This window comes from Chelonia mydas, chromosome 7, assembly GCF_015237465.2.
Source record: "Chelonia mydas isolate rCheMyd1 chromosome 7, rCheMyd1.pri.v2, whole genome shotgun sequence".
Classification (NCBI taxonomy): domain Eukaryota; kingdom Metazoa; phylum Chordata; order Testudines; family Cheloniidae; genus Chelonia; species Chelonia mydas.
Window position 1 is genome coordinate 14,220,718 of NC_057853.1, and position 15,757 is coordinate 14,236,474.

General features: G+C 39.8%; 1 protein-coding gene across 4 annotated transcripts in view; it reads right to left on the reverse strand.

Moving 5' to 3' along the window:
* IL5RA (interleukin 5 receptor subunit alpha) overlaps positions 1-14,928 on the reverse strand; it is a 34,151-nt gene extending 19,223 nt beyond the window's left edge. The window contains exons 1-9 of one of the 4 annotated variants that reach the window (XM_037905466.2): positions 14,675-14,928; positions 13,401-13,482; positions 10,674-10,758; positions 9,384-9,529; positions 8,614-8,752; positions 4,630-4,762; positions 4,363-4,553; positions 3,533-3,678; positions 2,763-2,901 (exon numbers count right to left, since the gene is read on the reverse strand). In XM_037905466.2, coding sequence (XP_037761394.1) covers positions 2,763-2,901; positions 3,533-3,678; positions 4,363-4,553; positions 4,630-4,762; positions 8,614-8,752; positions 9,384-9,529; positions 10,674-10,755 — 976 coding nt within the window. In that variant the 5' untranslated portion in view covers positions 10,756-10,758; positions 13,401-13,482; positions 14,675-14,928. Of the gene's footprint in view, positions 1-2,762; positions 2,902-3,532; positions 3,679-4,362; positions 4,554-4,629; positions 4,763-8,613; positions 8,753-9,383; positions 9,530-10,673; positions 10,812-12,979; positions 12,999-13,400; positions 13,483-14,674 lie in introns of those variants that run through there. The other 3 variants (XM_037905464.2, XM_037905465.2, XM_043551311.1) reach the window with 3 other exon arrangements.
* Positions 14,929-15,757: the final 829 nt, after the last annotated feature.

Genomic DNA, 15,757 nt, shown 5'->3' on the forward strand with positions numbered 1-15,757 from the left:
GTTAAAGCATTTCAAATGTAAGGTATTAAGCAAGACTTTCATTTCAACAGCATCCCTTGTTCCCTTTTCGTTTACCTATAGAGAGTCTTTAGAAGGAAAACAATCTTTGTTTGACAGTCTCTTAAATGGTCCTTTTTGGGGAAAAGAGAAAAAGTTAGTTGAGAAGGGCTGGAGCTGCTGTTGCTGTTTTTTTTAAAGTCTGATCCCATTTCCTAGAACGCAAAACAAGACATATACACACAAGGGGAGAGACAAGAACAGGAAAGATAGAAAATGCAACTTCTGTCACTGGTGTTAACTCTCAATTGCAACATTACTGCTGGAGAAACACAGGCATAGCAGTCTTATCAGCCACTCCAAGACGTGGCAAACTTGTACCAGGGTTGGACTAATTAGGCATGGCTTTTATCTGCCTCTCTGGGCACAGGCTCACAGACATATTGGAAAAATATGCAGTCTTGGCTAGCTAAGCCTGACATCTATTAAACAGAAGGCAAACGAAGAGATAGGGTAAGAGATAGGAAAGAGAAGAAATAAGGTGGGACGAGCAAAAGATACACAGGCGGGGAAGAAAACAACAGTCTCAGACCCCAGACGGTGTCCGGGGTTTAGCCAGAGCAGTGGGGGTAGTGATATCATCTGGGTCCCTCCCTTTGGCCAAGTCTGTTCAGAACATCTCTTGGTAGTAGGATGACAAAGACCCACAGTGGATCCCAGAGTTCCAGTAGGCGGGGGAGGGAGGAAAGCCATGGTGGTGAAGTTTACTTGTTCCTGTTCTCCCATCTTTCAGTCACCGGTTGTTGGCAAACAGCTGCTGCTTGATTTTTTTTTCCTCCTAAAGACTTTTCTTTTAAGGCGCCCAAAAGGGAATGATGGGCAGAATAGCCCATTTCCTCATTATTTTGCTTGCCAATTAGGCCTAATTTCCAAAACACCAATTTTGGTTCACTAAGTTCTGGTCCCTGACTTTACCAGGCAAGAGCTTAACACAGTACTTGAGTTATAACAGTAGGCTTTTTAACTAATTCTGTCTCCCTTTTGTACCTTTCTCCATCAACATTTATTGTTATAGGCTACTGTGACATTTTCTGAACTTTCACTCACTTCTTACAATTGAGCTCACAATTAGGGTAAATTTGTAGGCCCAATTATTACTACATATAATGTATAATTTTAAGCCTCTCAGTAGTCCCGTTGACTTGTAAGGGCTTTGATTCAGGCCCCAAGAGTATAAGGCTTTCTCAGGCAGTTTGCATGATGTCTGACAAGTATACATACATACATATAGACATATGTAAACAAACCTATCTATCTCTAAATAAACATTTCAAAAATCAAAAGCTTCTTAAAATCACTTCCATTTCCTTCTTTCCCAGAATTGGTTGAACCTGTTTGCTTAAAGGAAGTCAGACTAGAACAGACACAACACTGCCCTTCAGGCTTTGTGATGTAATCGGCGCATTTAGACTTGAGCTGTCCTAAACTGTCTCTAGAGCAGAAGTGAACTAAATTATTAAATAAGGGGGGATTAGATGATCTCAGCTACTGTCTTTCAAGAACTCTGTTGTAAGGATTATCAAAGTTGTACAGCTGCAGAACGTATTCCAGGCTTGGGGGCTTCCAAGAGTGAGTCTGGCTAGCACAGAGATGACAAGAGCTGCAGAGAGATTGAAATCAGATACGGATTGGAAAGGAGATGGAAGAAGCAATGGAGATAACTATGATTCTCTGGGGCCTGTTTGCTTAGCTTTTTTGTAACACAAGGCTCTGATTGCTGATATTGCTGGATACCAGGCCAACAATGAAAACAATGCAGGATAGAGATGAGGACTATTGGGAACATGAAAAGTCTGTAGGAGACGAGTACTACAGACTTGTCTCATGGAGAATTCAAAATCCTAAAACAGGAGTATGTTTTCTAAAACAAAGGGTGGATGGTTAGATTTGATTTAGAAGAATGCGAGTCCATTTACAGGATCAAATCTTACAACAGCAGTGTAACCTTCTACATGCATCCCCACCATCTAAAGTGCCTCTACCTTGACCCGTAGGGATCGTTTCTAAGGCTGAGAAATAGTGCCCATCTCCATTCAGTCCTGTCAGCATAGATGGACAATTAGTTAAAACTGTGATGAGGAACCAACTCTACTAGAAACCAAACAGGGTTCCCCAACTTATTTCACGCAGACCCCTGAGCAGCTGTTAAGTAGTAGTAATTAAAAGTCAACCAGTAACCTCCAGGTGAAAAAGGTTGTTATTCTGTTACCAGTCCCCTGAGCCAATGAGTCTTCCAGGATAGGCATCTTTCTGTTCTTTTCATTTCAGGATCTTACACATTCTCATGATATCTCTGCCCACTCCCTGCTCTAACAAAACCACTACTCCACCTCCTCTTTATCGATTATATTGGCCAAACCAGGCCTATCTTAACTGATACCCTAAATCTCAGCCATCTTCTGCTCCTTGGGACTGTTGTCCCTCCTGAGGGCCTAATTCTGATACCCATACTCAGATCAAATAGCATCTTGCTCCACAAGTAGTGCCGCTGACAAAATGAAGTCATGGAGTTATAATCAGGAGTAAGATGCTATTCAGTGTGAAAAATGATACTGGAATCTGGACCAAAACTATTGTATAAGAACAATGCCATGTAGAGCAGGAGATGTGTCTTCCTTCTGAAGTTTTTAACCTGTCATCCTTTTCATGCTTTCTTGTCTACAGACTACAACATAACATAAAATTACATTCGTAACACATCTTACCTGGTGGGGCTTGGAGTTTAGCTGTAACCCAGTTACTTTTTATTTGCGAGTTGGTATAGAGAAGCAATGTCCGAATACGTGCAGAAAAACCATTATGAAGCACAGCCACACGGGTACTGCAAGTTTTCTTTGTATCATACTTGAAAAATAAACAATTTATTAGTATCAAATACAATGAAACCTGACCTAGGTTCTCACGCAGAGGACCAGCAAAGGTAGGTCTCCTAACAAAGGTGATCTTTTACTAAAGTTCAAATCATGTGGTATTTGAAGGTACTTCAAATGTGTTGCTTAAGATGGGGGATTGCCTACTGGAAATGGGTTAAATGAAGGTTTCCAGGTACAGAATTTTGGTGAAACATGGATCCAAATACTAGCTATATACTGGCGTCAATCTGCAATAAATGCAGTAACATCAGTGGTGGACTATACCATCCAGGAGCAGTGCTGATTCAACACCTCTCCCGGACAGCCTCCAGTGAGCCAAAAATTAAAACTACCCTCACTTAGTAGAATTCCTTGGGAATCGTGACAGAAGTACTGACACCTGCTATTTCCTGGGGTTAATCTCCCTTGCAACAGAGTTGTTCCCACAGACAGAGAGAGAGATGGATCTGGTCAATGGCTAATATATTTGTTTACAACACAAAACCAAAAGTAAATCTGATGAGCCAATGTATCTGAAAGTCATATCTTAATCAGTAAATCTTGGGTTTGAATTTAATATAGCACATTTAATCCAACATGTATAAGCAATATTTTACACTTACCTCGTCCCTCTCAGGAGTCATAATTTCCACATCATATCTAATAGTGTAGTTCTTTTCTTCTTGATCAGGGTTTGGTTTCCATTGCAAAAGTACTTCAGCTAGTGCAGAGACTGTGAGAGTGAAGTTAACAGGTGGGAGAACCTGAACTGTTCATTAAGGGAAAAAACAAAATAATTAATGATATATTAATAGTATGTCACTAATAATAATAGTGAATAGTGAGTAGTTCAGAGCAATAGCTACTTACAAGTAACTATCAATACAGGAAAATGGTTACAGACTTCACTTAAATATTAGACTTTATTCATTCAATAGCTTCTTATAAAACATGTTTCTTACGCTTGGGCAAAAGGCTGAGAGTTAGGAGCAAATAGATTATTGAATAGGAATTTAATTGAAACCTAACCACGATAAAACTATTATGAAAACCAGATTACTTTAAATTCACAAAGTTGAGTAACCTACTATCACAGCTAGTTTGTTTAAAAAAATATAGTTTTGGATCCTTCAGGTTGATTTACATGGATGGATCCCTGACGTCCATTTGTGTTGGCCCAGGGCTATCACCCACAGATCAGTTTGCACATTCAGGGCCTTACAAACAAGATGGAATTGAGTTTTGTCCCTGGGAAAAATGTATATTAAAGCATTCAGAGAGATTTAATTTAAAACACAAGAATTTATATGTATAGGCTTTCCAGGATTAGATTTTTATTTAAATGTCCGTATACACTGCTTCCAGCGTACGCACACAGACAAACCGACAAAAAATATCTTTTATTTTTTATTGTCCTTAAATTAATGTGTAAAAAATAAACATATTTACTCACGAATGGCATTTTGATTAAATATCTGTTCAAAAGGTTTGATTGCAGTACCATTGCTTGACCCATTAATGTGTATTACGATGACTTCGTCAGTTTCACTAGTCTTTATGTAAGTGTTTGAAAATCGGCAACCAATATTTCTCTCCCATTTGTCTTTACTATATTCTTGGCATTCTTCAGTGTAGTTGTTATACCTAAATTAGATTAGTTTGTAAGACATTATTATCTTAAGGAAACCTACAAGGGTCAAAAATAGAAGCAGGCACTTACCTGTAAAATAGAAAGTATTTGGTATCTTCTGGCGCCGCTTTGCCAGCAAGCCAGGTGCAATGAAGAGATGCAGTATTATTAATGGCAGTGTAAATCACACAGGACAAGTTAGTGACTGATGTCTCAACAGCACCTATAGCACCAGTAATACATAAAAGGTGGCACTTGTAAGGTAATACGTGCTAAATATTTACTAGCATGTTCTTATTACTCATGATTATAAAATAACATAAAATACAATGGATTACAGTCTTTGGTTCCTTGTATATGTATATATTCTATCTAATCTGTCTATATATCAAATATTTCTCTGTCTATATATCAAATCTCTCCCATGAGTGGTGAAGCAGTTCATCCCAAACATTACAAATATTATTTTTATACCACAGGACACCACCACGTATTCTGTGTATGCCCCTCAATTATAGGAAACAATGTTTTAGAAAGTTTTAAAATATTTTCTCTTAGTCCCATTCACTTGAAGCAATTTCTTTAAATCCCATTCCAGCAAAAACCATAAACACATGTTATACTACATTTAATGGTCTATATGAGGACAGCCCTACTTCATTCGTGATATTACGGAAATTGCAGATCTTGCAGCTTCCGCTGCAATTTGTATTTTAATTGGCTTACTTTGCACAGTCCACAATTTTGCATACATTTTGATTATGCAATTAGCACTGCACTAACATTCAATGCCTGTAAAAGGCTAACGTGACTGCACTCAATTTCTACAGCAGTTGTGTTAAGACTTTTAGTCTTCTGAGTTTTATATTGTACCTGTCACTGGTTTAAAATGAATGTAATATAGTTGCAGCAAAAGAGGTTGTTATCAAAACAATGAGCAGGCATAACATAATACTTCAGTGTTGATATCCTTCCAGTAATTTTTTCATAAACAAATAGGTCTACTTTGGCTTTTCCAAATTACTGCTATTAATAAAGGTCCATTATTACTTTTCCACGATTTTCCATGTCTTGTTCGCAACTCAGCCGCAATTATCTAAAGTTCGTCCCACAATTCAAGAAGGGCCTTATATACCAACCCAAAGAGTTAAAGGTGTTAACATGACCCTGTAACTTTCCAACATGAAACAGTTTTAAGCAATCTTTAACATTTGGTAAACAAAGACCTCAGCCTGCTTAGTACCATGGCAAATACATCATTAAAAACACCTTTTAACCTGTTATTAAAGATAGAAAAAAGAAGGGAAAACAGTTAAAGCATTTCAAATGTAAGGTATTAAGCAAGACTTTCATTTTAACAGCATCCCTTGTTCCCTTTTCGTTTACCTATAGAGAGTCTTTAGAAGGAAAACAATCTTTGTTTGACAGTCTCTTAAATGGTCCTTTTTGGGGAAAAGAGAAAAAGTTAGTTGAGAAGGGCTGGAGCTGCTGTTGCTGTTTTTTTTAAAGTCTGATCCCATTTCCTAGAACACAAAACAAGACATATACACACAAGGGGAGAGAAAAGAACAGGAAAGATAGAAAATGCAACTTTTGTCACTGGTGTTAACTCTCATTTGCAGCATTACTGCTGGAGAAACACAGGCATAGCAGTCTTATCAGCCACTCCAAGACGTGGCAAACTTGTACCAGGGTTGGACTAATTAGGCATTGCTTTTATCTGCCTCTCTGGGCACAGGCTCTCAGACATATTGGAAAAATATGCAGTCTTGGCTAGCTAAGCCTGACGTCTATTAAACAGAAGGCAAACGAAGAGATAGGGTAAGAGATAGGAAAGAGAAGAAATAAGGTGGGACAAGCAAAAGATACACAGGCGGGGAAGAAAACAACACAGTCTCAGACCCCAGACGGTGTCCGGGGTTTAGCCAGAGCAGTGGGGGTAGTGATATCATCTGGGTCCCTCCCTTTGGCCAAGTCTGTTCAGAACATCTCTTGGTAGTAGGATGACAAAGACCCACGGTGGATCCCAGAGTTCCAGTAGGCGGGGGAGGGAGGAAAGCCATGGTGGTGAAGTTTGCTTGTTCCTGTTCTCCCATCTTTCAGTCACCGGTTGTTGGCAAACAGCTGCTGCTTGATTTTTTTTTCCTCCTAAAGACTTTTCTTTTAAGGCGCCCAAAAGGGAATGATGGGCAGAATAGCCCATTTCCTCATTATTTTGCTTGCCAATTAGGCCTAATTTCCAAAACACCAATTTTGGTTCACTGAGTTCTGGCCCCTGACTTTACCAGGCATGAGCTTAACACAGTGCTTGAGTTATAACAGTAGGCTTTTTAACTAATTCTGTCTCCCTTTTGTACCTTTCTCCATCAACATTTATTGTTATAGGCTACTGTGACATTTTCTGAACTTTAACTCACTTCTTACAATTGAGCTCACAATTAGGGTGAATTTGTAGGCCCAATTATTACTACACATAATGCATAATTTTAAGCCTCTCAGTAGTCTCATTGACTTGTAAGGGCTTTGAATCAGGCCCCAAGAGTATAAGGCTTTCTCAGGCAGTTTGCATGATGTCTGACAAATATACATACATACATACATACATATGTAAACAAACCTATCTATCTCTAAATAAACATTTCAAAAATCAAAAGCTTCTTAAAATCACTTCCATTTCCTTCTTTCCCAGAATTGGTTGAACCTGTTTGCATAAAGGAAGTCAGACTAGAACAGACACAACACTGCCCTTCAGGCTTTGTGATGTAATCGGCGCATTTAGACTTGAGCTGTCCTAAACTGTCTCTAGAGTAGAAGTGAACTAAATTATTAAATAAGGGAGGATTAGATGATCTCAGCTACTGTCTTTCAAGAACTCTGTTGTAAGGATTATCAAAGTTGTACAGCTGCAGAACGTATTCCAGGCTTGGGGGCTTCCAAGAGTGAGTCTGGCTAGCACAGAGATGACAAGAGCTGCAGAGAGATTGAAATCAGATACGGATTGGAAAGGAGATGGAAGAAGCAATGGAGATAACTATGATTCTCTGGGGCCTGTTTGCTTAGCTTTTTTGTAACACAAGGCTCTGATTGCTGATATTGCTGGATACCAGGCCAACAATGAAAACAATGCAGGATAGAGATGAGGACAACTGGGAACATGAAAAGTCTGTAGGAGACGAGTACTACAGACTTGTCTCATGGAGAATTCAAAATCCTAAAACAGGAGTATGTTTTCTAAAACAAAGGGTGGATGGTTAGATTTGATTTAGAAGAATGCGAGTCCATTACAGGATCAAATCTTACAACAGCAGTGTAACCTTCTACATGCATCCCTACCATCTAAAGTGCCTCTATCTTGACCCGTAGGGATCGTTTCTAAGGCTGAGAAATAGGGCCCATCTCCATTCAGTCCTGTCAGCATAGATGGACAATTAGTTAAAACTGTGATGAGGAACCAACTCTACTAGAAACCAAACAGGGTTCCCCAACTTATTTCACGCAGACCCCTGAGCAGCTGTTAAGTAGTAGTAATTAAAAGTCAGCCAGTAACCTCCAGGTGAAAAAGGTTGTTATTCTGTTACCAGTCCCCTGAGCCAATGAGTCTTCCAGGATAGGCATCTTTCTGTTCTTTTCATTTCAGGATCTTACACATTCTCATGATATCTCTGCCCACTCCCTGCTCTAACAAAACCACTACTCCACCTCCTCTTTATCGATTATATTGGCCAAACCAGGCCTATCTTAACTGATACCCTAAATCTCAGCCATCTTCTGCTCCTTGGGACTGTTGTCCCTCCTGAGGGCCTAATTCTGATACCCATACTCAGATCAAATAGCATCTTGCTCCACAAGTAGTGCCGCTGACAAAATGAAGTCATGGAGTTATAATCAGGAGTAAGATGCTATTCAGTGTGAAAAATGATACTGGAATCTGGACCAAAACTATTGTATAAGAACAATGCCATGTAGAGCAGGAGATGTGTCTTCCTTCTGAAGTTTTTAACCTGTCATCCTTTTCATGCTTTCTTGTCTACAGACTACAACATAACATAAAATTACATTCGTAACACATCTTACCTGGTGGGGCTTGGAGTTTAGCTGTAACCCAGTTACTTTTTATTTGCGAGTTGGTATAGAGAAGCAATGTCCGAATACGTGCAGAAAAACCATTATGAAGCACAGCCACACGGGTACTGCAAGTTTTCTTTGTATCATACTTGAAAAATAAACAATTTATTAGTATCAAATACAATGAAACCTGACCTAGGTTCTCACGCAGAGGACCAGCAAAGGTAGGTCTCCTAACAAAGGTGATCTTTTACTAAAGTTCAAATCATGTGGTATTTGAAGGTACTTCAAATGTGTTGCTTAAGATGGGGGATTGCCTACTGGAAATGGGTTAAATGAAGGTTTCCAGGTACAGAATTTTGGTGAAACATGGATCCAAATACTAGCTATATACTGGCGTCAATCTGCAATAAATGCAGTAACATCAGTGGTGGACTATACCATCCAGGAGCAGTGCTGATTCAACACCTCTCCCGGACAGCCTCCAGTGAGCCAAAAATTAAAACTACCCTCACTTAGTAGAATTCCTTGGGAATCGTGACAGAAGTACTGACACCTGCTATTTCCTGGGGTTAATCTCCCTTGCAACAGAGTTGTTCCCACAGACAGAGAGAGAGATGGATCTGGTCAATGGCTAATATATTTGTTTACAACACAAAACCAAAAGTAAATCTGATGAGCCAATGTATCTGAAAGTCATATCTTAATCAGTAAATCTTGGGTTTGAATTTAATATAGCACATTTAATCCAACATGTATAAGCAATATTTTACACTTACCTCGTCCCTCTCAGGAGTCATAATTTCCACATCATATCTAATAGTGTAGTTCTTTTCTTCTTGATCAGGGTTTGGTTTCCATTGCAAAAGTACTTCTGCTAGAGCAGAGACTGTGAGAGTGAAGTTAACAGGTGGGAGAACCTGAACTGTTTATTAAGGGAAAAAACAAAATAATTAATGATATATTAATAGTATGTCACTAATAATAATAGTGAATAGTGAGTAGTTCAGAGCAATAGCTACTTACAAGTAACTATCAATACAGGAAAATGGTTACAGACTTCACTTAAATGTTAGACTTTATTCATTCAATAGCTTCTTATAAAACATGTTTCTTATACTTGGGCAAAAGGCTGAGAGATAGGAGCAAATAGATTATTGAATTGGAATTTAATTGAAACCTAACCACGATAAAACTATTATGAAAACCAGATTACTTTAAATTCACAAAGTTGAGTAACCTACTATCACAGCTAGTTTGTTTAAAAAAATATAGTTTTGGATCCTTCAGGTTGATTTACATGGATGGATCCCTGACGTCCATTTGTGTTGGCCCAGGGCTATCACCCACAGATCAGTTTGCACAATCAGGGCCTTACAAACAAGATGGAATTGAGTTTTGTCCCTGGGAAAAATGTATATTAAAGCATACAGAGAGATTTCATTTAAAACACAAGAATTTATATGTATAGGTTTTCCAGGATTAGATTTTTATTGGTAAATGTCCGTATACACCGCTTTCACCGTACGCACACACACAAACCGACGAAAAATATTTCCATCTGTAATCAAAATTTACAAATAGGCAAAGTAAGAGAAATGCTGCTTGAGAACTTATTCTTGTTTGGTTTAAGGACATTTACTTTGTGTATTTTGACATGTGATGTTGACAGTTAGTGTTTTAAAGTGTATTAAAGCTTTAACTTTAATAACAACATCTGCTGTCATTAAATAATTGTCTGATACACACACCCATAATTTTGCCCAACTGTGAAAATTAGAATCAATAAAAATTGGAAAAAATGCTTGAAATAAAGATTGGTATTATCCATTGAAGAAATTAAAAAAATTGAATTCTGCCAAGCCTACATATATGTGTGGAACATATTTATGCTGAACAAGGAAATAAGGCATAAATATTAGCAAAGATAGAAGAAGGATGGGACTGACAATTTAGAAGGACCAGGTGACAGAGACCTCGGGAGAACAAATCATGATGGGAGGAAAATGTAAGTATATAAATGGCAAAAGAACAAAAGCTTCAAGTATCACTAGGAGAAAATTACTTACTTCCTTTAGCTTGCAATAAGTTTGCCTGAAATGCCATCATTGTCCAAAGGAGAACTGGAAAAATGCTCAGCAGGATGGCCATATCCTTTTGGTAATAAGTGATAATGGTTAGTTATCATACAAGATGTAGCCCCTTACCTATAAATTAACACATACAAAGTTTGTAGTGTAACATCTGAGGTGGCTACATGCAAATAAACAAAATTAAGGAAATTAAGTTGTCACCTTATAGTGCCTATCCTCCACTCCTTCCCCTGCAGGCAGGGCCATCCCTACCCGTACACAAAATATGCAACTGCGTGCTGCTCCAGCCCCTGCTCCACCTCTTCCCCATGCCCCCCCGGCTCTGCCCCAGCCCCGCCCCCACTCCACCCCTTCCCCAAAGCCCCTGCCCTGCTCCACACCCGCCCTGCCTCTTCCCGCCCCCTGCTCTTCCCCAGCCCCACCCCACGCCACCCCTTCCCCTGAGGACTGCAGCAGGGGTCAGGCACACCGTACACTCACTGTGTGGCAGGAAGTTTAGCGACCCAGCCCCAAACCGCTCATTCCGATGGCTCGTGCAGGGGGGTGGTTCCCCTTTGCCTCCCAAGCCTGTTCCTGCCCCCCCCATGGAGGCCTGGGGCCCCACACCCTGCCCCTTCCCCCCACAGGGGGGCTGAGTAGGGCACCAAAATGGCTAGGGATGGCCCTGCCTACAGGTACACCTCTTGCCATTACTAAATTTCTGTCCCCTTTCCCTGTGCAGCAGCTGCCGGCGTCAGTGTGCTGCGAGCTGCACCCCACAGGGAGAGGCAGGGGCAAAATCTGGAAGCTTAGAGAGGGGCTGCTGCTTTCCGGAGTGGGAGACTGAGGGTAAAGGTTGTCTCTGCACACACCACAACCTTCATTCTACCCTCCTTCCCTTCCACATACACTATTTTACTAACTTACCCCATCAACACTGTTATTGCTAGATGTGCCTGAACTGTTACTTCCACGTTCTTGCGGTTTCTAATAAAACAAGCTAGCAGGCTAGCCCTAAAGGTTACGTTCTCCAGGGACCTACATGTCTGTGTTTATTACTGGGTGTAAGAGAAACCATTTTTGTTTGTATAAGACTGAAAGAGTGATTACTTTTAATGTTTAGTAAACAGCATGGTGTGCTGAGGTTAAACTCGGTTTTTGTGTGTGAAGTACAGAAAATCTGTTCGACTGATCATTCACACATAACCCAGTAAACAACAAGGCAGTACTGACCAGCAGGTTCCCAAACTTTCATATGACGGACTGCATCTTAAGAGAGAGACTGTCTCACTAAGAACATCCTCAGGCATGACTGCATTCCCTCCCAGTCCGACTCACATAACTTGTCTATGGCAACTACAGCAATTCCTTACATGGAAAAATAACACTGTGAAAGTATTTAGTGTATTTTAGCTTCTGTAAAGTGATTTAGCAGCTGGAAGTGAAAAGAGCTAGCATCCTGCGACCTATCAGTTTTCCATGACCCATCAGCAAGTACTCTGCAGATCCCCAGTGATCCAGCAAGTGCAGGTTTGGAAACTGCTGCTGCAGAGTAGCTATTTTTAATTTTGAGTTCATGAAAACAAGGTGTTGTGTAACATCCAAGTCCCATTCCATTCTCTATGTTTATATCCTGTGGGGAGCTAGTTATTTGCTGGTCAGAAAAGTGAATGAGTCTGGTTGGACCTGTGGCATTTCTAACTGATCAGTCTCAGGGGAGCCAAGCTTGGCCTCCATCTGCTACTATGGAGTTGGAAGCAGATTTGGTCTGATACTTGATGCCCTTCTGAGATCCATGGGAATTTCAAAGAATCATGCCATGGCCATCCACATGCCTGCACAATATCTCCAAGACCACTTGCCCTCGATGGCAGTATAGCTCCTGAAAAGCCATGTGTCTGTGGATTTCACCATTGGCTGTAATTAGTGTGGTGGCTGTAAGTCAACCTAACATAGGTTGACTTAGGGCTGTAGTGTAGACATGCCCTAAAATGGGCTATTTAATTGTTGCCTAATCTGTATGTAAAGACACAGAAATCATACCAATAAAAAAGTCTTTATGTAAGAAAAGACCCAGTGGGTCTTGCAAAAATATGAAATATAGCATTTCTTTAAAATTCCATTTGCATGCCTCATACAGATTTTCAGTTTTTCTTCTTACATAAACATTACTAAAGATACAAAAATCTACAGACAATGGCTAGATCATATTTCTGCTAAAACGCATCCAAATTACTGAAAAATCACATACAAATCCTAACAGGGAGGTCTGAGCCTCCCAGAGGCAATGCAACAGTACTTACCGTTTAGTTCTGGTATTATTGAAGCCGATGTAATCAGAGTATTGAACTGGATTTCACTTATGATTAAACTTTTTAGCTATGGGAGGTGCTTTATTATTGCTTCATAGCTGCAGCAGTACCTTTATGTAATGTTTTAAAGAGAGCTTTATATTTTTCTGAGTAAATGGGGAGCACAACGCTGGCAATGAAATTTTTCAACCGTAGGTGCCTAAAGTTAGGCACCTGAGTTCATCTCTAGATTTCTAAAATGCCCAGCTTGTCAGATGTGCTGAAGACCCACTTCTTGTACTGACTTCAGTAATTTCAGAACATTGACTTGGACGGAGGCTGCTGGTACTTAGCATGCCTGCAAATCAAGCCATCTATTTAGTAGCTGAAAGATGGATTTGGGTGCCTAACACCCAAGTTTGTAAATTTTTACCTTGGAGTCAAGAGATCTGGTTTCTAATTCTTCTTCCACCACATACTTTTCCTGGGACCTTGGAAGGACACTAGGCCCTGGTCTACAATACAGAATTACTTCAGTATAAGTACATCACTCAGGAGTATGCATAATCCAGCACTATGTCGGCAGGAGAGCTTCTCCCACTGACATAGCTACCGTCTCTCCCAGAGGTGGATTAACTAAGCCGACGGGAGTTTTCTCCCATCGGCTTAGAGTGTTTTCATTAAAGAGCTACAGCGGTGCAGTTGCATTGGTGCAGCTGTGCCAAGCAGCGTTTTAAGTGTAGACCTGCCCTAAGATTCCTGGATCCTCAATTTCCCATTTGAAAAATGGGAGAAAAATATTATACTAATGCAGATCAGTTTACCTTGACTGAATCTTACGTTGTTTTATCCTTGAATCCTTGTGATTTTAGCTCCAAATCTTTTCCTTCCTCATTTCTTTTTATTTTATACTTCATTTTTCCATCACCCCAGTAGAGAAAAATTAACTCTTTAAAGAGGCATTTCCATACTCACGTGATACTACAAACTTTTCAGATATGTTTATCATTGTACTTCATCGTTTACTGGTGGGTGTGTATGTGAAATTACTGAAAATGTAATCAAACGAAAATGTATGCAGTGTAGTTGTAGCCGTGTTGGTTCCAGGATATTTCAGAGACAGGGTGAGCAAGGTAAAATCTTCTATTGGTGTTAACGGGCCACTCTACCTTGAATGGTCCCTTATACTATGTGCTAACTATTTATGCTAAGTTTCAGAGTAGCAGCCGTGTTAGTCTGTGTTCTCAAAAAAAAAAGGAGTACTTGTGGCACTTTAGAGACTAAGATGCCACAGGTACTCCTTTTCTATTTATGCTAAGCAATCCATTCCATGTTGCATTTTGCTATGACATTGGAAGTACCTTTCCCAGACCTGAAGAAGAGCTCTGTTTGCCTCCAAAGCTTTTCTCGCTCACCAGCAGAAGTTGGTCCAATAAAAGATATTACCTCACCCACCTTGTCTCTCTGACCAAACAAAAGTGTCATTTTAAATAATTAGACAAGGTGATTAGATATCCACAATAGCATTAACAGCCTATTCACTAATAAGCATAAGTATTCACACTGAAATAAGAGGCAAGCAAATTTTGATTACGAATGGTATAAAATAAATACTGTAGAAAATGATAAATAATATCTTCCGTCTTAAAAGACAGCAAAAAACCACAGTTGCAGAAAACATCTGCTAGAAGTTAAGGTTTTTCTTACTTATTAGCACAGCTGCAGTCTAGTCCACTGTCAAGACTTTACTGACTGGGAGCAGGTTCCAGACTCTCATTTCCCAGTGCATGAAAGACCAGGCAATCTGTAAAAGGGATACCCATTCGCTCCTCCAAAAAATGTTCCTTGAGGTTCCCAGCAGAATCCTAAGGGTTCCTTTCAGATTCTTAGCTCTGTTTCTGAAAACTGGCCTCTGGGCAGCTCTCTCCGTGTTTCTTTTATAACTCTGCTCTGTGTTTAAATGCAACTCTGAGACGTACGTTAGAAATGATGACGGATGATTAATTAGGAGACTTCAGAAAAAAAGGGAACTGTGCATATAACCACAGAATGAAGAGCTTTCTTAAGCAATGAAATGGCTTTACTTCTACCTGTGTTGGCTTAATTATATACCATAATATGGACTATAAATAATTTGGCATATAGCAATATGATACAACACACCACAATGATTTTTGTCTTTCATACAAACTGCATCCCGAAATGCTCTGCGGGGTTAAAGAATTCTGGCACAAAGTTACAATTAAAAGTGATAGCAGAGGAAATGAGAGATTAAGAAGCAAAGGAAAAAACAAATGTAAAGAATTGATTTATAGGGAAGGCAACTCTGTCATTATCAATGGAAAGTTTCTGTAAAGGAGTAAAAAGGAGGCTAGTTTTAGGCCTGGTCTATGCTTAAAACTTATACTGTAATAGCTATGTTGACAAACCCACCCAGTATAGATGCAGCTACACCAACAGAAGAGTCCTTCTGTTGCCAAACCTAATATTATTTGAGCAGGTGGTGTTCCTACATTGGCAGAAAAAACTTCTTCATAGCTATGCCACATCAGCCTGGTCTACACTTAAAAGTTAGGTTGGTATAACTATGGCACTCAGGGGTGTGACAAATGCATGCCCCTGACAGCTGTAGCCTGTAGTTATGCTGACCTATCCCAGGTGTAAATGTGGATTGGATAGGTCGATGACAGAATCCTTCCATCAGCCTAGCTATCGCCACTCAGGGACAGATTGTTAGTCTTCTTACCATCTTAGACAAGTCTGACTGAAGGCCATTATATATATATCAGA